Here is a 15,504-nt window from a genome sequence, read left to right as displayed (position 1 = left end):
CTGACCTGTTGATGTGCTCCGAGGACTGGGGTTAATAACACTGCATTAGAGAATGCCATTTTTGCATGAGAATGTCCATTTAAAGTCTTGCAATGGTTAAATAAGTACACTCACTGTTAAGACTCTACCTTTTTATTCTTTTTAACAAGAAGTTTTGAACAATGATACATTTGAAGCAAGTGACTTATCCTCACATATAAAGTATTAAACTGTAAATAACAACCATCAGTGATAGAATGATATGGAGGGTGCACACCATGTATAATGTTAGCAATAAGTAAAACACTGCATCTATATGGGACTTTTACTGCAATCTTTAATTAGCTAGGATGCCAATTACTGTAATAAAACAAACAATAAAATTACTATTCTTTTCAAGGACTTGTGTTCTTGGATAATTGGAAGACAAGTTTTGTCTTTTCATATCAGATCTTTTAAAAATGTCACATCCATTAATGTCTTAAAATACAAATAACCACCTACTCTACGCCCACACACACACACACACACACTGCTCCAGCTCTTTATTGTTATAATGGGTCAGGAAAAGGCTGATTTCTTGTCATGCTTTTAAACAGTGTTTTATAGATTTTAAGTATTGCATGAGAAATGCACTCCAAGTTCAGAGACTTTTAAATCATTTTGCAGCAAAATAAAAATCAGTCACAACTCCACCTTCATAAATTAGGTTCCATATTAGCCAATCAGATGTCAGGACAGATGCACATTGTGCACTAAGAAAGAGCCAAGGTTTACTTAGTGAGACTAAAACGGCAGCAGGGCCGGACTGGGACCAAAAATAGGCCCGGGCATTTTAAGGCAAAGCAGCCCACCCCATATGCACGCCCACTACTCATACACACACACACATATGCACGCACACTACACATACAAAACACGCACACCACACATACATATATTCACACCTGATTCTCATAACCTTCCAATCCTTTCCCAATCTATTCCCATCTATTAATTATATTATAATTGTAGCTGCCCATTACCATCAATGAACTTGACATATTCAATCCATATCTATAAATAAAGCCTAAAACTTACAAAGAAGACACAAGAAAGTGCAGGTTTTGCAGAAGATTTTTTTTTTTTGTTTCCCCAAATTGTCCTGTCACAGCCCCTTTTTGTATTCTCAAATTTTGTATTAATGTTTTATCAGCTGTAGTTCAGTAAACTAATTTTAGCAGCACAAACATTATTAGGCCATTTCGTGCAGTCACAAAATAGAAGCAACATCTTTTTGAATCCAAGAATCACCTGCAAGCAACTCTTGAAGACAGCTTTGCATGAACATTCTGCAGGTCTATAAAATTATCATTTGTGGCTCACCTGGAGCAGCCCCCACCTCCGGCTCAGATATACTGTGTGCCTTAAACTGTTAACTCTCAAACAAACGTACAGCAGTAAACTCCATGGCTGCTAACAAGTGCTGCAACATATCTAACAGCAGCAAATTCTGGCAGCCATGGGGTTGAAAGAAATAAAATAAACTTGTTTTTTTTTTTTTTTTGGCACGTGGTCAATTTTATGCCAAAAAGAGACTTGCAGGTTGCGGCTAAGCAGGAAGGGTTACGTGTGAGGTAAGGGGAGACACTGTCACCACCACACATCTCCCTATGATCAAGCTCAGAGGTTTTTGGGGGTGCAAGGGTACATTTCCTGGCCACAGTACTGATTTTGCCAATAATACGCCTTTCTTACCTAAATAGTGCTCTGACACCTATACTCTCTGCTTAGTCACAAAATACTGTCTTTAACCTCACAACATTTAAAAGAGTCAGAGGGACACTTATCTATTTTAATAACAGAGCTGCTCTGCCCTGCCCCCACACTCGTACAATATCTCTGCAACTTCCCATCCCATGCTACATACTCGTAGACCGGCCCCCAATCTGTGTACTGCCTAAGCTCTCAGTACAGCAAGCTAACCAGATACCCCTTAGCGCAGCGTACAGGCCCTCAGCCTCTCTCTCTGGCTGCACAGAGTCACCCAGCCTGTTCCATCAATTATGCGTGAGAAAACATGCTTAATTCCATTTGCATAAAGTAAAATCACGCATAATTGATGGAACAGGCCGGTTGACTGTGCAGCCAGAGAGACTGGGAGGGCCCGGGGCCGGTTTGCTGCGCTGCGCTAATGGGTATCTGGTTAGCTTGCAGTACTGAGAGCTTAGGCTGCACACAGATTGGGGGCCGGCCTAGTATAAAACAAAAGGCCATTTGACTCCAGAGTGTCTCTGACTCAGTCTTACCTGGCGTGGCCACCTGCTGAGTCTGATCGGTGCTCGCAGCCTCGGCGCAGCTTTCCAATCCTCACCTCACCAGGAAGGAAAGCCCTCCGGCTCAGCAGTCAGCACGCTGCACTGACACAGCCTCTGGGACATCATGCGGCGTCGCGCCATCAGGGTACTACTGCAGTCTGCAGCCGCGTGTCTGCCACTCAGCACTCACAGAGTCATAGTCATTAACCGCCGACGCACAGTGCGCCGGCGGCCGAATGAGGGCAGGGCGGGTTGAACCAAACTTTAGATCGAGATACTATTGATATTGGTTGGAATTGCATTACAATTATTAAATATATTCAAAAAAAAAATAAAAAATCAGTTATTCTCAAAAAAAAAAAAAAAAGTATGTGGGCGGGGCTAAACTTCCTTGCGGCCTACCGGGCATCTGCCCAGTATGCCCTATGGCCAGTCCGGGCCTGAACGGCAGAATGATGCAAAGACATACAAATATGCGTGTACCTGGGGTCGGTAAGAATATCAGATTATTAGGGAGGATACGCAATATAGGCAGATCTGTGCAGCCAGAGAGACTGGGAGGGCCCGGGGCCGGTTTGCTGCGCTGCGCTAATGGGTATCTGGTTAGCTTGCAGTACTGAGAGCTTAGGCTGCACACAGATTGGGGGCCGGCCTAGTATAAAACAAAAGGCCATTTGACTCCAGAGTGTCTCTGACTCAGTCTTACCTGGCGTGGCCACCTGCTGAGTCTGATCGGTGCTCGCAGCCTCGGCGCAGCTTTCCAATCCTCACCTCACCAGGAAGGAAAGCCCTCCGGCTCAGCAGTCAGCACGCTGCACTGACACAGCCTCTGGGACATCATGCGGCGTCGCGCCATCAGGGTACTACTGCAGTCTGCAGCCGCGTGTCTGCCACTCAGCACTCACAGAGTCATAGTCATTAACCGCCGACGCACAGTGCACCGGCGGCCGAATGAGGGCAGGGCGGGTTGAACCAAACTTTAGATCGAGATACTATTGATATTGGTTGGAATTGCATTACAATTATTAAATATATTCAAAAAAAAAATAAAAAATCAGTTATTCTCAAAAAAAAAAAAAAAAAGTATGTGGGCGGGGCTAAACTTCCTTGCGGCCTACCGGGCATCTGCCCAGTATGCCCTATGGCCAGTCCGGGCCTGAACGGCAGAATGATGCAAAGACATACAAATACTGTGTTATATACACACACACACACACACACGTAGTGATACTATTTTCAGCTCTTTGGTGGTGCTTTACAAATACATTATATATATTTTCTTTTTTAATCAAAGCTTTTTTATTAAGGTATTTAGCCATACATTGTTGATAGTAAGACATCACAAATATCAGCTCCAAAACAACACACTTTGAAGTAGTGATGCACCGAAATGGAAATTCTGGACCGAAACCGAATCCGAAAATCCGGGATGCCCTTGGCCGAAAACCGAAACTGATACCGAAAATGTATTTTTTCAAATTATTTTTTTTTTTAGTTTTTCTTTTGCATTATTAGAGCCAATAAAAAAATCCCACACTTTTATTGAAAGTAACACACTAAAATTGGACAAAAATATCTTAAAACAATAATATGCTACACAATAATTTTACCAAGAAAAAAAAAAAAACAGGCAAACAATAATGCCATTTTCGGCCAAAATGTTTCTGCGACCAAAATTTTGGTGCATCCCTATTTAAAACAATTATAAATATCAATATACTGTATTATTCTTCATTTAGTTCTATGTAACAGAATCATATTTAACAGGTTTTTTTTTTTACTAATTATCCAAATAAAGTATAGTCCTAGAAAACTCATTATATGCAGAACAGAAAGTCAAGTAATAAACTTAAACAGCAGCTCTAGGCTAGCATCAAATTTGAAACATGCTACACAATAATTTTACCGAAAATAACAGGCTAAAAAAAACGAAAAACGAAATAGCCAAAAATGCCATTTTCGGCCGAAACTTTCTGCGGCCGAAATTTCGGTGCATCCCTACTTTGAAGGGGACAGAACAGATACCAGAGTGGTCTCATAGCAATTAGTAATAAGGACATAGTGTGCATATGGAATTATGGAAACTATTCGTAGAGCATACATGTCATATCAGAGCTATAACAAGACTTAAAGGTATGTATTACATATAAATTAATGATACCTTAGTTTTTTAGTATATACATCAGTAATATTGTGGTATCTCTTTATCCTTGTATACTGCCTACTAGAATGATACTTGCTAATGAGCTACTTAGAGTACTGGCATACAATTTGAGAAGAGAGATACAATTCTTTACAAAAAGGAAGGAGTACTATCTGATAATACTGCATGTAAATATAAAATACTCAGAATCTTATACTCATCTGATAATACTACATGTGAATATAAAATATGCAGAATCTTATGCTTTGAATAGGTGTGAGGAGGAGCTACCAAAATGCATAGACAACATAGGGGGTTTCACTCAGTGTCTATGTGCCTAGGTAGTGACCCAATATTTGGTGAATTTGAAATGACCTGATAGGGTAACTTGTATAAGAATAATTGGGATCAGACAGGCTCCAACTGGAGCAAAATAAAAGTTAGTAATATAGGGCAAAATAACATATGAAATAGAAATTAGCCTAAATGTTACTGATATAGTGTTCCTGCTATCTAGTTCTAAACCTGGAAATTTCAACCTAATTACCTAGGAATTAAGAACTTGACTAAGTAGCCCAGAGCAACATGCGTGTACCTGGGGTCGGTAAGAATATCAGATTATTAGGGAGGATACGCAATATAGGCAGATCTGTGAAGTTAGTGATATATTTTTAGTAGGTTTCTTTTTATTATAGTGATTTTAGTCCCCTGATAATCAGCAGAGAGCCTAGGATCGTCTGATGACAGGGGATAACAATCTGTGGTAGTGATAAGTGTCATGATGAAATGACTAATAATGGCACAGCTGTACTGAAATGTAAAACGTGCAAAAATGTTTAACAAGCATCTAGAAAGGAAAAACATAAACAATAAAGTAATATTTAGGAGCTAATAAAGCACACTAAAGGCTACTATACAGGGAGTGCAGAATTATTAGGCAAATGAGTATTTTGACCACATCATCCTCTTTATGCATGTTGTCTTACTCCAAGCTGTATAGGCTCGAAAGCCTACTACCAATTAAGCATATTAGGTGATGTGCATCTCTGTAATGAGAAGGGGTGTGGTCTAATGACATCAACACCCTATATCAGGTGTGCATAATTATTAGGCAACTTCCTTTCCTTTGGCAAAATGGGTTAAAAGAAGGACTTGACAGGCTCAGAAAAGTAAAAAATAGTGAGATATCTTGCAGAGGGATGCAGCACTCTTAAAATTGCAAAGCTTCTGAAGCGTGATCATCGAACAATCAAGCGTTTCATTCAAAATAGTCAACAGGGTCGCAAGAAGCGTGTGGAAAAACCAAGGCGCAAAATAACTGCCCATGAACTGAGAAAAGTCAAGCGTGCAGCTGCCAAGATGCCACTTGCCACCAGTTTGGCCATATTTCAGAGCTGCAACATCACTGGAGTGCCCAAAAGCACAAGGTGCGCAATACTCAGAGACATGACCAAGGTAAGAAAGGCTGAAAGACGACCACCACTGAACAAGACACACAAGCTGAAACGTCAAGACTGGGCCAAGAAATATCTCAAGACTGATTTTTCTAAGGTTTTATGGACTGATGAAATGAGAGTGAGTCTTGATGGGCCAGATGGATGGGCCCGTGGCTGGATTGGTAAAGGGCAGAGAGCTCCAGTCCGACTCAGACACCAGCAAGGTGGAGGTGGAGTACTGGTTTGGGCTGGTATCATCAAAGATGAGCTTGTGGGGCCTTTTCGGGTTGAGGATGGAGTCAAGCTCAACTCCCAGTCCTACTGCCAGTTTCTGGAAGACACCTTCTTCAAGCAGTGGTACAAGAAGAAGTCTGCATCCTTCAAGAAAAACATGATTTTCATGCAGGACAATGCTCCATCACACGCGTCCAAGTACTCCACAGCGTGGCTGGCAAGAAAGGGTATAAAAGAAGAAAATCTAATGACATGGCCTCCTTGTTCACCTGATCTGAACCCCATTGAGAACCTGTGGTCCATCATCAAATGTGAGATTTACAAGGAGGGAAAACAGTACACCTCTCTGAACAGTGTCTGGGAGGCTGTGGTTGCTGCTGCACGCAATGTTGATGGTGAACAGATCAAAACACTGACAGAATCCATGGATGGCAGGCTTTTGAGTGTGCTTGCAAAGAAAGGTGGCTATATTGGTCACTGATTTGTTTTTGTTTTGTTTTTGAATGTCAGAAATGTATATTTGTGAATGTTGAGATGTTATATTGGTTTCACTGGTAAAAATAAATAATTGAAATGGGTATATATTTGTTTTTTGTTAAGTTGCCTAATAATTATGCACAGTAATAGTCACCTGCACACACAGATATCCCCCCTAAAATAGCTATAACTAAAAACAAACTAAAAACTACTTCCAAAACTATTCAGCTTTGATATTAATGAGTTTTTTGGGTTCATTGAGAACATGGTTGTTGTTCAATAATAAAATTAATCCTCAAAAATACAACTTGCCTAATAATTCTGCACTCCCTGTATAACAATTATGGCTTAGATGCAGACTACCAGCAAAAGATCTCCCTAGAGTTGTATGTCCCGATAGCAGCATATCAGGCTTCAGGGCTGTCATTTGGAGAGGCAAGCCAAGCGGGGTAACAGGAAACTTCATCACATCTGCACCTGAAGGTATACCACACTATCCGATCCCAGATCGAAAGTTACTCCATTGACCCCTATTACAGTTATCCATGTCATTGAGAAGGTAGTATCTGTTGCCCCCACTGAGGTAGTAAGGAACTTGACACTCCATGCACAATAATGTTCCTGTAATGTGGTTATCAATCCGAGGCTGCGTGTCAGGTGATATGGCGGATCGGGACTGACACAGCTCTCTTATTAGTAACTTCATGCTGTGGATGCTCTGTGACAGGCTATGAGCCGAGGCCCCTGTCAAAGGTAAGTGGATACCGGGATCCAACAATCTCACCCCCTGATTAATTACAAACCCCTCATCGACTCCGAGGGGACCGGCCGCATCCCGCTCCAACGGATCTGAGGATGATGACTCACTCTAAGTCGAGAATCACAGGTGGGATTTGTTTAGACTGTTCTGTATACCGGATCCTATCGTGTCTAACCGTCTGGCCGGGACTGTGCAGCGCAATACACTGAGTTGGGTTTGGTCCCGAGTCTATATATTGTAGAGGCCATATCATGCCTGTAATCTCCTTGATAGCTCCAGGAGCTTCCAGCAGTGAATAACGCATACTCATGGCTGCCCTGCATATGCCTTTGAGATCAATAAATCTATAATCCATCTGTTGCCCTAAGGCCTCTAGTTTAGATGTCACTAAAGTCCTCCATGTTGAAATCGTTCGGATAGATTCTTGTTTATGAGATAAGATGTAGCAGGTAAATACTGCTCTACTCGGATAGCCGGAATATCCGAGGGGGGAGATGCATAGGTGTAATGGTGTTGCGGCCTATGTTCTGAGTCAGATCAGATTGGACCCCACAGATAGGATCATAAAAATGAAGGTATCTTTTAGCTCCATGTCTTCTTCTGAGTTCGCTCGTTAATTTTCAGAACTGGATGACAAGTTTAGAAGGAGATAGGCAATGAATTGATAGATTCACTTGAGAAGCTTCAATAAATTGCTGCTGATCATGGCCATGGTAAAACACACCGCACATTATGTTTTTATTATTAACAATAGTCGCAATCCTTTCTTCATGATAAAATGCACTTCTAAAAGCAAGTAAAAATGTAGCCTTTACAATCCGCTGCTTTTTTTTTTGTACTGAACTTCTTTTAAAAAAATGCTTTATTAAATTACCTTTATAAAACGTTATATCGTCATCTGTGTTATAGCTCAATAGCACTAGTATTTTTGCGCTACACCTATAATCTAGCCCAGTAACTTTAAAAAGTGACAGTCTACTAAAAACTTTTTTTTGTTGAAAAGGATAATCCCTTTATTACCCATTCCAATTTTGCATAAACAACAGTTATATTAATATACTTGTACCTCTGATTACTCTGTATCTAAGCCTCTGTAGACTGGCCCCTTATCTCAGTGCTATTTACAGACTTGCATTTTAGCTAATTAGTGCCGACTCATGAATAACTCAAAAGGGAGTGAGCATAATGTTACCTATATGGCATACATGATCTAGCAGTGTCTTGCTGTGAAAAGTTATAAAAATGCACTGAGATAAGGAGGTGGTGTGTAGTGGCTTAAAACCAGGCAGAAATTTAGAGATTTAAAAGGTTATAAATTATATCAATAAAACAATTTTGGTTGTACAAAGCTGGGGAATGGGTAGTAAAGGCGGTATTTATCACATCATTTTGTTAAAGTATACCTAGGTAGACTAATAGGAGCGTGCACATATCTATAGCATTCTATGGCAGCAGTGTTTGCAACTATGCATAACATTGCTATAAACATTGTTGCAAACATTGCTGCCAGATGGTTAAAAAGACACATGCACGCTCCTGAGCTCACCTAGAATTACCAAGAAAACTAAACAAATTGATAATTGAAGTAAATTGTAAAGTTGTTTAAAATTCTGAGCTCTATTAAATCCATTTTGAAGGGATATGAGACTAAAAATATTTACCATTAATGCACAGTTATACAAATAGAAATGTTTATCAAATAACTTCAATTAGTAGATATTTCTCCTTTCAACGCAATTTCATTTTAAAGTATAACCCAATTCTAAACCCACAGTGGAACCAATTATGTGAGTCCTATCATGGTAAGCTACCTTATATGGAGGGATGTCTTATGACAAAATAATGACAATTAATAATGCTATTTATTATTAGAAAAAAGTGGATTTTAATTACACTAAAAATATATTTTAATTTCCAACTTTTTTTTTTCTTTTTATAACCCTTTAAATTTAATTTTGATTGTATTGTCCCTTTAAAAAAAAAAAAGGTACAGCAAACACAGTGTAACTACAAGACATTTCTGTTGCGTTGCTATAGAATAAAATATCAGCCAAGTCTAAACATTTTTAAAGAAATTAACATCTTTTTTTACTGCAATTATTTTTTAATAGCCAAACTCCACCCCCCATTTGCCACTTTATTCCACAGACAAGGGCAGTTATCAGTTAAGGTGTTTACTATTCCTTTAAAAAACACAGCGTCTTATGTTTTTTCATTCTGGGAATCAATACGGTACTAGTAGTTTTGCATCAAGCGATCTACTCACGGTAATATGGCTGCCGGCAAGCAGAGGTTAGCACAGGAGCTAAAAGAGAATTCTATTGGGACAATATGACACTGAGAAAATATCAGATTCTGACTGAACTGGTAACATGCAATAATCTGCAGCATGTGCTCCATGCTTTCCAAACTATAAATGTGCATTAAAGATGAAAGCACCATATGAAGGAAGTGAGCCCATCTGTGCTATAACTTTGCAGAAAAGTATAATTGCATTAATGATGCAGTGCACTAGTTAATCCCAGATGTGCCATTCTGGCAGAGTTAGGTAAACAACGCACTTTAAGGGAAAAATGTATCAAGTCTGCTGTAGGACAGGTACACAAAGTAGAGAATTGCTGCAGAGCTTTCTTGGGAAATGCCGCCCCTTGCTCTCATGCAACCAATTTTGCAAGAGCAGGGCATGTCAATCACCCGGAGCAAGTGTCGGGTGATTGATCTCGTCACATCCGAAGTGGCAGAGAGGCAAAAGAAGCAGTTTCTGCTTCGTAAATTTGTGGCTGCAATTCAGTATTTCTTTCCAATGGCATGGAGAGTCCACAAATCTAGTCAATTACTAGTGGGAATTCAAGGCCTGGCCACCAGGTTGAGGCAAAGAACACACCAGCAAAGTTTAAAGTATCCTCCCTCTACCCACAATCCCCAGTCATTCTTTGCCTGCGTAACATTGTAGGTGATGAGCAAAGTGAGAATTCCCCATATTCTGTCCTTTCTTCAGGAGGGCCTGGAGAAGGGTTTAACAGTCAGTACCCTAAAGGGTCAGATTTCGGCTCTGTCAATTCTTCTGCAGAAGCATCTGGCAATTTTGCCAGATGTTCAATCTTTTGTCTAGGCTATGGTTAGAATCATGCCTGTGTTTAGGTCAATTGCTCCTCTTTGGAGTCTTAATCTAGTTCTTAAAGTTCTGCAGCAGGCTCCATTTGTGCCTATGCATTCTGTTGGTATTAAGTTATTGTCCTGGAAGGTTTTTCTTTCTGCTGGCAATTTCCTCTGCCCGTAGAGTTTCGGAACTCTCGGCTCTACAGTGTGATTCTCCTTATCTTATTCTTTATGCGGATAAGGCGGTTCTCTGTGCTAAATTAGGGTTCCTACCTAGGGTGGTTTGGGAACGCAATATTAACCAAGAACAAGAAATTGTTGTTTCTTCTTTTTGTCCTAATCCTTCCTCTAAGAAGGAGCGGTTGTTGCACAATTTGGATGTTGTGCATGCTTTGAAGTTCTATTTACAGGTTACCGAAGATTTTCGTCAATCTTCTGCTCTTTTTGTTGTCTTTTCTAGTAAAACGGAGGAGTCAGAAGGCCACTTCTTCTACTCTCTCCTTCTGGTTGAGAAGTGTTATTCGATTGGCATATGAGACAGCTGGACAGTAGCCTACAGAGAAAATTACGTCTCATTCCACTAGGGCTGTCGCTTCCTCTTGGGCCTTTAAAAATTATGCTTCTATTGAACAGATTTGCAAGGCAGATTTTGGTCATCACTGCACATTTTTTCCAAATTTGATGTTTTTGCCTCTGTTGGAGGAAAGTTCTTCAAGCAGTGGTGCCTTCTGTTTAGGTTCGCCTGTCTTGTGTATCCCTCCCGTCGGTATTGGTTCCCACTAGTAATTGAATGGAATCGTGGACTCTCCATGCCATTGGAAAGAAACCATAATTTATACTTACCTGATAAATTCTTTTCTTTCCTGGCATGGAGAGTCCACGACCCATCCTTATTTTAAGACAGCTTTTTGTGATTTTCTAAACCTCAGGAGCCTCTATAACCTTTGTGTCTTCTTCTCTTTCCATAATTCCGCAGCTGAATGACTGGGGATTGTGGGAGGATACTTGAAGCTTTGCTGGGGTGTTCTTTGCCTCCACCTGTTGGCCAGGAGTTGAATTCCCACTAGTAATTGAATAGATTTGTGGACTCTCCATGCCAGGAAAGAAAATAATTTATCAGGTAAGTATAAATTATGTTATGACACAGTAAAAGCATGTGCAAACATTACACTTTTTTATTAATTGGAATGACGTTGTGGACTCTCGATGTCATAGGAAAGAAAGATAGATAATCCCTTTATTACCCATTCCCCAGTCTTACATAACTAACAGTTATATTAATATACTTTTTACCTCTGTGATTACCTTGTATCTAAGCAACTGTAGACTGTCCCCTTATTTCAGTTCTTTTGACAGACTTGCATTTTAGCCAATCAGTGCTGACTTCTAGGTAACTCCCCGTGAGTGATCACAATGTTATCTATATGGCACACAAACTAACACCCTCTAGTTCTGAAAACATGTCAAAATGCATTTAGATAAAAGGCGGCCTTCAAGGGCTAAGAAATTAGCATGAGCCTCCTAGGTTTAGCTTTCAACTAAGAATATCAAGAGGACAAAGCAAATTTTAAGATAAAAGTACATTGGAAAGTTGTTAAAAAATGACATGCCCTATCTGAATAATGAAAATGTAATTTTGACTAGACTGTCCCTTTGATGTAAGGCATTAAAAACCTGTCTTCAGTACACGCAAACCATTTTGTATCATGCAACTATGACAGAGCAGCAATTCCAAAATATTTATGCATTTAAAGAGTTCAAAAAAAGGACACGATAGTCAACATTAAAAGGAACATGATACCAAACATTTCTTTCATGATTCAGATAGAGCATACAATTCTAAGCAACTTAACAATTTACTTCAATTAGTAAAATTGCTTAAAGGGACACTGGACCCAATTTTTTTCTTTTGTGATTCAGATAAAGTATGCAATTTTAAGCAACTTTCTAATTTACTCCTATTATCAATTTTTCTTCGTTCTCTTTCTATCTTTATTTGAAAGAGAAGGCATCTAAGCTAAGGAGCAAGACAATATTTGGTTTAGAACCCTGGACAGCACTTATTTATTGATGGGTGAATTTATCCACCAATCAGCAAAAAAACAAACAAACAGGTTGTTCACCAAAAATGGGCCGGCATCTAAACTTACATTCTTGCTTTTCAAATAAAGATACCAAGAGAATGAAGACAATTTGATAATAGGAGTAAATTAGAAAGTTGCTTAAAATTGCATACTTTATCTGAATCACAAAAGAAAAAAATTTGGGTTCAGTGTCCCTTTAACTCTCTTGTTATCCTTTGTTGAATGAGCAGCAATGCACTACTGGGAGCTACTTTATCACATCAAGTGAGTCAATGACAAGAGACAAACATGCAGCCACCAATCACCAACTAGCTCCTAGTAATACTAGGCTGCTTGTGAGCCTACCTAGGTATGCTTTTCAACAAAGGCTACCAAGAGAATAAAGCAAATTAGATAACAGAAGTAAATTGGAAAGTGGTTTAAAATTGCATGCTCTATCTGAATCATGAAGCTTTTATTTTGACTTTAGTGTCCCTTTAAGAATATAGAGATACCTTGTCTCTATCTAGTAAATAGTTTAGTATAGCAGTCGTGTCTGCAATAATGTGTAACATTACAAGCATTGCTGCCATAGCGTGCTAATGACACATGCACACCCCTGAGACTACCTTGGTGTGCCCTTCAACAAAGGAATGCAAAAGAACAATGTTTGATTTGAACACAATTCTCTCAGAGAAGAACAGGCAGGTACAGGTAATAGTTTTACTGATTTTATGGCAGCTTTTTCAGTTATGTGGAGCAGGATTGTATAATTGAGCCTACTGCCACAAACTGCTTCTTTTTCCTCTCCACCACCTCAGGAGGTGGCGAGATCAATCACCCCGACTTTGCTTGTTTGGGGTGACTGACATTCCCTGCTCTAGTGCAATTGGTTGCGCCGGATCAGTGCAAGAAACGCCTTATACAATGTTACATTGCGCCACGTTATACAGTATCACAAGTGGCAATTGAATGCAGACAGGTTCACTACTTGTGAACCTGTCTGCCGTAGAGATAGTACATTTTGATACAAAAGAGAAAGAAGGCGCCACAATAGTGCGGGGTCAATGTTATCAGGAATACCCCACTCCGATAGCCCGTACTTACAAGCTGCAAAGCACTGATCAAGTGCTATATGTGCATTCTGGGCTCTTACAGTCGCCCAGTCAACTGCTCAGCGATCAGCTGTTACTCCACGAAGCTGTCAATGTGATGCCGTTCACATAGATATATCCGCTCCTCCGTATAAATTACAGGGACAAATTGGTCACACAGTGAAGTATTAGGATATAAATATATAAGGCTTAAAGTGGAAGATAGATTAGAACCGTGGCAAAGTCTATAAGTTAAAAGACTTTATTAAAAACAATGTAAAAACACGACGTTTCACGGTCCCAGACCGTTTTATCAAGTGTACTACAGTCGTTTACAAAACCACGGTTTATCATTTTGCCCAATGGATACAATAAAGAAGTTTCTACGTCTCTAAGGTGTCTGTTGAATCAGTCTGTAGTTGGTGCATTTACAAATCTATCACTTGTGTCAAGTATTTATAAAGACAACTCAGATAAATTACATTTTTTTCCCCATTTATGTAAATCATCCAAGATTCTCACAAAGAAACATCTGTTGGCAGGACACATTTTGTTTGATGAGTATATTTCCTTGGCATCCTATACAAGACAGAGAATATTTCTTTTGCAGCCAACAAAACATAAAGCCATCTAAGGATCTAGTTACCCCCAGTAGCTGCAAAACTGATCTGTAAACTTGTTTAAAAACTTTAACACAATTGAGAAACAGGGGTCACGTAACTCAATCAATTATCAGATACACACAGACTGTAAATGATTGTCAAAGTCTTTCTAAAACCTACCTAAATATGCTTTTCAACAATGGATAACAAGAGAACAAAGCACATTTGATAATAGTAGTAAATTGGAAAGTTGTTTAAACTTACATGCTCTATCTGAAGCATGAAAGAAAATATGTTTGGGTTTCATGTCCTTTCCTGATTAGTAATATTTTTTCACTGTGAGGGTATCAATTCTAGGTAAAAGAACAAGTTGTTTCAAATTGTATGTTCTATCCAAATCATGAAAGAAATGTTGGGGTTTTCTGCCCCTTTAAATAAGAGATACATAAATGAATAAATATACAATAAAAGCACACATACATCTTTACAATTGCAGTGACAATATTGCAATAAAAGCAGGCTGCCAAATTACCTCTCACAAAGAGTCTGTAACATCTATATTAACAATAAAGCAATTGTAGTTACAATTCGTACACCATATGTAGAGGAGCCATTTAAATGTATGACATTTAAATTGTAGTATCCCTCAAACTTCTATTTAGAGTAACAGAAATCGCTGTGACCTGATTCCCTAGGCGTCTCCATCCCTCTCCAGCAGCCTGAGCCCACTGATTAGGTGAAGCGTGGCTCTTACCTGAATACAGATCCTTCCTTAGCCGCTTTAGGAGGGGAAGATGCCTGGATGCTTTTCTTACTGAAGAGCTTCTGCAGCAGCGTTTGTGCCATGGTGTTAAGCAGGCACAGTCTGCTCTGGGTGATCCCTTAGCACGGCCTCATAAGCGGGCACTGCACCATCACCAGAGGCGTCGGGACCCACTGCACAGTCCTGGTGTTTCCTGCCATGGTGGAAGAGAAAAGCTTTATCTGCCTGCATGGAGCACACCCTCATGTGACCGGAGAGGGAGGGGATGAGCCGGTGTAGTGTCACATTCCCTATCCCCACAGTTCCTGTATCCCTCTCTTGCATTCAGCTGCAAGTCCTGCCTCTCCTATAAGGAGGATTAGTACAGTTTATGAACGGCTGGGGATTTAGTAACTACAACAAAATAAATAGTACTTACCATAACCTACATTTATGTGTTGTTACTATAAGCCTTTATTACACACTAAGTAGATAATGTCAAAACGTAAGTGGCTTTTTAACCTAAAATCAACTGTTTAAAACGGCTGCAAGTAACCTATATGTAGATTTACGTTTTT

General features: G+C 39.7%; 1 protein-coding gene across 1 annotated transcript in view; it reads right to left on the bottom strand.

Moving 5' to 3' along the window:
• FNIP2 (folliculin interacting protein 2) overlaps nt 1–15,188 on the bottom strand; it is a 281,392-nt gene extending 266,204 nt beyond the window's left edge. The window contains exon 1 of the mRNA XM_053703784.1: nt 14,939–15,188. Coding sequence (XP_053559759.1) covers nt 14,939–15,030 — 92 coding nt within the window. The 5' untranslated portion in view covers nt 15,031–15,188. The remainder of the gene's footprint in view (nt 1–14,938) is intronic.
• Between the last annotated feature and the right edge of the window lie 316 nt (nt 15,189–15,504).

The sequence above is a fragment of the Bombina bombina genome, chromosome 2, assembly GCF_027579735.1.
Source record: "Bombina bombina isolate aBomBom1 chromosome 2, aBomBom1.pri, whole genome shotgun sequence".
Lineage (NCBI taxonomy): Eukaryota > Metazoa > Chordata > Amphibia > Anura > Bombinatoridae > Bombina > Bombina bombina.
The sequence above is the reverse complement of the archived record's forward strand: the minus strand, read 5'-3'. Positions and strand labels throughout refer to the sequence as shown.